The sequence below is a fragment of the Kryptolebias marmoratus genome, linkage group LG18 (assembly GCF_001649575.2).
Source record: "Kryptolebias marmoratus isolate JLee-2015 linkage group LG18, ASM164957v2, whole genome shotgun sequence".
Classification (NCBI taxonomy): domain Eukaryota; kingdom Metazoa; phylum Chordata; class Actinopteri; order Cyprinodontiformes; family Rivulidae; genus Kryptolebias; species Kryptolebias marmoratus.
The window spans coordinates 1,456,938-1,462,328 of NC_051447.1; the positions used below are offsets into that span (position 1 = coordinate 1,456,938).

At 41.2% G+C, this 5,391-nt stretch overlaps 1 protein-coding gene across 15 annotated transcripts in view; it reads right to left on the minus strand.

Annotated features, from left to right (window-relative positions):
- Positions 1-5,391, minus strand: part of mcf2l2 (MCF.2 cell line derived transforming sequence-like 2) — a 143,554-nt gene that overhangs the window by 66,947 nt on the left and 71,216 nt on the right. For all 15 annotated transcript variants that reach the window (XR_005234393.1, XR_005234395.1, XR_005234394.1 and 12 more), the window contains one exon: positions 1,409-1,489. Coding sequence is in view for 10 of the 15 variants with exons in the window: in XM_037981149.1 (XP_037837077.1) it covers positions 1,409-1,489 (81 nt within the window). In the remaining 5 variants the exon portion in view is untranslated. The remainder of the gene's footprint in view (positions 1-1,408; positions 1,490-5,391) is intronic.

A 5,391-nucleotide genomic window follows, 5' to 3' on the forward strand; every position in this document is an offset into this window, starting at 1 on the left:
GGTCCAATATGAGCTGGAAGTGTAGGAACAGCCACTTAATACCAGGTGATTCATTTAAAAATATTATTTATATTTTAAAAAGTGCATTAGCAAGATGTGTANATTTATTTAAAGCTATTAAATAATACTTGTTTGACCATGTGACTTAGAGAAAAACACAGAGAAGGAATGAAGGAGACAGACATGAGGTCCGTGATCAGCTGCTGTAGAGGAGACCAGAGATGACATCAGGTAGGAATAATTCTGGGGTGGGAGGGGGGCGGTAAGAGGCCTTGATAATGGATAGGGGGGCACTGGCCCAAAAAAGGTTGAGAAACACTGTTTTAAGAGCTTATTATTTATAAGATAATATAAAGTTACTGTTGTGATGTCAAACAAAACAATCTGACAATCAGTTAATTTAAGGAATTAATTGTCAGTTCACTGTGATAAACTAATTGCGCACAAATGGTGACAATATAAACAGATATTGGTGGTATTGTGGTGGAGAGTGGGATTAACTGAAATGGGGCCCCAAAATGAAATTCTGTTCAGGGCCCCTTGCAACATGGGTCTGGCCCTGGCCACAGTAAAAACAAACGTTCGCTGAAATGTGATTAATGTTGATGCATGTTGTGTCCTCTTCAATCAAGCAATTCATATATGCTGTTTTTTTTTAAAATTTATGTTTACATTATAAAGAAAGTCATTTTAATCATGAACTGGGAAATTAGTCCTTAGTCCACTACTGCTTGGTTTACCCTCCTGAAAATAAGTTGGAGATGATACTCTTCCTCCAAAAGTAAGATACACTAAAAGTATTTTTGACATCCCATTCTGAATACAAAGGGTTTAATATGACGTTGGACCACCCTTTGCTGCTTGATTTTCTACACCTCTGGCCATGAAAGGGATTGGAACACTAGAATTCAATGGTCTGGATGGGTGAGTGAATAATTTTAGCAATATAGTGCATATGATGTTTTGCTCATCCTGGTAAAACTTTGTGTTCTAAATTGGATTAAGGTTAACTTTAATTCAAATTTACTGGCAGCTTTGAACACTGTGTACAGTCATGATTTTATATTCACAAAGCCCCATCTTGGTGAGAATATATTGTGACTCTTTGACTCAGTTGTGATAACACATACTTCCTCTAACAAAAGGCAATCTTTTAGTTTTTTGCCAGTTGAGCAGCTTTGCACTACACTTAACAGTAAGTAAATACTGTAACTAAAACATGTTGAAACATCTGAAGGAATAAAATGTTCCATAATATTTGAAAAAAAAATGCTCTAAATGGAAAAGGGTGAAAAGGAACAAAGCATGCACGATTAATTTTATATGCTGACTAACATATGTTAAAATGAAAGTATGGCATTCATTACTGATAATGGAGTCAGCGTAAAGCTGCAATGTGTAGATGTACCTTACTGTGGCCTTTTTTGTGATCAGTCCAAACGTTAAAGGATCCCTGCATCAGCAGCTTCCCTAGTTCACTCAGGTTTCCCTGTGAAAATTAAGAAACATGATATCAGGCTCATACAGCACCCATTAGGTATTAAACTTAAAGCAGTCTGCAGCTGCAGCCACGTCTGTGCAAAACTGTATGCCAGAAGATGCATCTATAGATCAAATCCATAAAGCGGGCAAAAGCTAATTTTTACAGATAATTTGTATGTATTCCATCACTAAATAAAATGTGTATCTGCCCCAAATGAGTCATGCATGTAAAATGTAAAAAAATGATAATAGATATTGTCCATCCATCTTCTATTGCTTGTCACAGAGGCAAAAAGTCCAGGATGGAAATCCAGACCTCTCTCTCAAGCTCCTCCCTGGGGACCCCAAGGCATTCCCAGTGAGGAGACCCTGGGTCAGACCAAAAACTCACTGGAGGGATTTCAGTGCCCTGGTAGAGACAAGGAGGTTGTCACCCAGGAGTTTGTGATACATGGCCCCATTCACCTTCCCATTGATGTGGTGAAGTTGGCCTGTGCCTTTAGAAGAAAAACACCCCCAAAACATAATACTTCCACCACCATGCTTGACGGTGGGGATGGTGTTCATAGGCTAATATTCTGCATTTTTGTCCCTCCAAACACATCAAGTTGAGTTGAGACCAAAGAGTTCAATTTTGGTATCATTTGACCACAGCACCTTATCTCAGTCTCTCTTGGAGTCATTAATATGTTCATTGGCAAACTTGAGGCGGGCCTGAACGTTAGCCTTCTTGAGTAGAGGAATCTTGTGTGCACTGCAGGATTTTAAACCATAACGTCTCAGTGTATTAACAATGTTTGTTTTGGAGACTGTGGTCCCAGCTGCCTTGAGATCATTAACCAGCTCCTCCCGTGTAGTTCTTGGCTGATTTTTAATCTTTCTCATTATCAATGAGACTCCAGAAGGTGATATCTTGCATGGAGCTCCAGACCTAGGTTGATTGACCGTAATGTTGTACCTTTTCCACTTCCGAATAATTGCACCAACAGTTGTCACCTTCTCATCCAGCGTTTTACTTATGGGTCATGCAGGTAATGACTTCACTGAGATTAGGGTGTGTCAGTGGTCTTTGGAAGCCAACATTAGTCATGGTTGTCAGGGGCTCAAATACTTATTTCCCTCAATAAAATGCTAATTATTTTTTATTTAATTATTATTTAATTTTCTAGATTTTCTTTATGATATTCCATATCTAACTGTTAAAATGAAGCTACCATAAAAGTCACAGACTGTTTAATTATTTGTCAGAGTATAAACTTACAAAATCCATGGGGGGTCAAATGCTTATTTTCTCCACTGCTCAAAAAAATAAAGGGAACAATCAAATAACTCGTCCTAGATCTGAATGAATGAAATATTCTCATTAAATACTTTGTTCTGTACAAAGTTGTATGTGCTGACAACAAAATCACACAAAAATCATCAATGGAAATCAAATGTATTAACCAATGGAGGCCTGGATTTGGAGTCATGTGTAACAGAGTACACACGCACAAAATTAAAGTGGAAAAACACACTACAGGCTGATCCAACTTTGATGCAATGTCCTTAAAACACATTAAAGTGAGGCTCAGTATTGTGTGTGGCCTCCACGTGCCTGTATGACCTCCCTACAACGCCTGGGCATGCTCCTGATGAGGTGGCGGATGGTCTTCTGAGGGATCTCCTCCCATACCTGGACTAAAGCATCCGCCAACTCCTGGACAGTCTGTGGTGCAACGTGAGGTTGGTGGATGGAGCGAGACATGATGTCCCAGATGTGCTCAATCGGATTCAGGTCTGGGGAACGAGCGGCCCAGTCCATAGCTTCAATGCCTTCATCTCTCAGGAACTGCTGACACACTCCAGCCACATGAGGTCTAGCATTGTCCTGCATAAGGAGGAACCCAGGGCCAACCGCACCAGCATATGGTCTCACAAGGGGTCTGAGGATCTAATCTCTGTACCTAATGGCAGTCATGCTACCTCTGGTGAGCACATGGAGGGCTGTGCTGCCCTCCAAAGAAATGCCACCCCACACCATTACTGACCCACTGCCAAACCGGTCATGCTGAAGGATGTTGCAGGCAGCAGATCGCTCTGCAGGTCATTTTGCAGGGCTCTGGCAGTGCTCCTCCTGTTCATCCTTGCACAAAGGTGGAGGTAGCGATCCTGCTGCTGTGTTGTTGCCCTCCTTGCTCTTTTTTTTTCTTTCTCTCTGCTCCTGGTGGAATGTGGACGTGTTTCTTTTCTCTCTGTCTCTTTGTCTCCTGACCCCCCCCCCCCCCCCGCCTCTCTGCCCTGCTTTCTTTTCGGGGCCTGTCTTTGCATATTCTCCAAAATTGATCAATTATGGATCTGGTCAGCTGGTCTCTCAACGCAATTGATCAAATTTTCTCGACGGGTAGACAGGGCGAAGGAGAGCCTATCTACCCAGATGGGACATTTTTTGCTGGATACACAATGGTTTCCTGGAGGAAATGGAATATTGTTTGTCTGACAATTTTGTCTTTGGAAGATCTTTACATATTTGGGTTTTTGATAACAGGATTTATGCTGTTTGGATTAGGGCAGTTACCTGACTTATTGTCAAATTCGTTTGATGGGTTCGACGGTCAATATTCAAACTGTTTGGTTACGGGAGCTGAATTGCAAGTTGGATGCAGACCGCAGACTAAATTGCGGTTCTGGAACTCATGAATGACGGGTTACATCTTGGAGAAAGTTGCTTGCTCGAGTCAGGCGGAATGGACCTGAAATTTGGCTGTTTGATTCGCCATTGAGAAGTATCAGCAAGACCTTTAAGGCAGACAGAAAACACAACGTCCACCTGACCCAAAACAATTATTGTGTTGTAATTCTGGCTCCCTTCACTGGCCTTGGCCAGCTATCTTCAATTTCTCCCCGGATTTTATGTAAAGGAGATGCTCTGCCCCCTCCCTGCAAGGACATCTGTGGATCTGCTCTGGACTGGCTGATAAACATTCCATCATTATCAAAGACAATGGCCTCTGTGACGTGATTCATGGACTTCTCTACAAACACACACGCACACACGCACACACACACACCTACACACACACACACACACACTCATACAACATGCACCACATCATCTTTCACCGCCTCTACACACACACACACGCACACTTTCTGCTGTTTCTGAGTCATCTCTGTCATCTCACTTCCTCCTTCACTACCTTAGTATCTTAGTAATTCTTATGTTGGCTGTTAGCAGGCCTTGGTACTGTTAGTTAGTTAGTCTCTTGGTACCTTTAGTTTAGCAGTTTATGTTAGCTTATTAGGCTTCCTGTACATTTAGCTTAGTTTAGTTTATCTTAGCTCATATTTTAGATATTGTTAGATTGTTGGATTCCTAATTGTTGTTTAGTTCAGCTTTAACTTTATCACGATTTCATTTAGATTATTTTAGCTACTATTTTGACTGTCTTAGCTCATGTTTAGATATGTTTAGTTTTAAGATTTTATTTAGATCATCCTCTACTTCATTTAGATAATGCATGATTGATGTTTTTACTTCTGTACCTTTCTATTTGATTATGATGTTTGATATGATGTTTTTATCTGTATTTGATTATGTACCTGATTGTTATTTCTGTGTTGTAAAGCACTTTGAGTCGCCTTGTTGTGGAAAAGTTCGATATAAATAAATTTCACTTCACTTCACTTCTACGGCCTCCTCCACTTCTCCTGGTGTACCGGCCAGTCTCCTGGTAGCGCCTCCAGCCTCTGGACACTACTCTGACAGACACAGCAAACCTTCTTGCCACAGCTCGCATTGATGTGCCATCCTGGATGAGCTGCACTACCTGAGCCACTTGTGTGGGTTGTAGAGTCCATCTCATGCTACCACGAGTGTGAAAGCACCACCAACATTCAAAAGTGACCAAAACATCAGCCAGAAAGTAT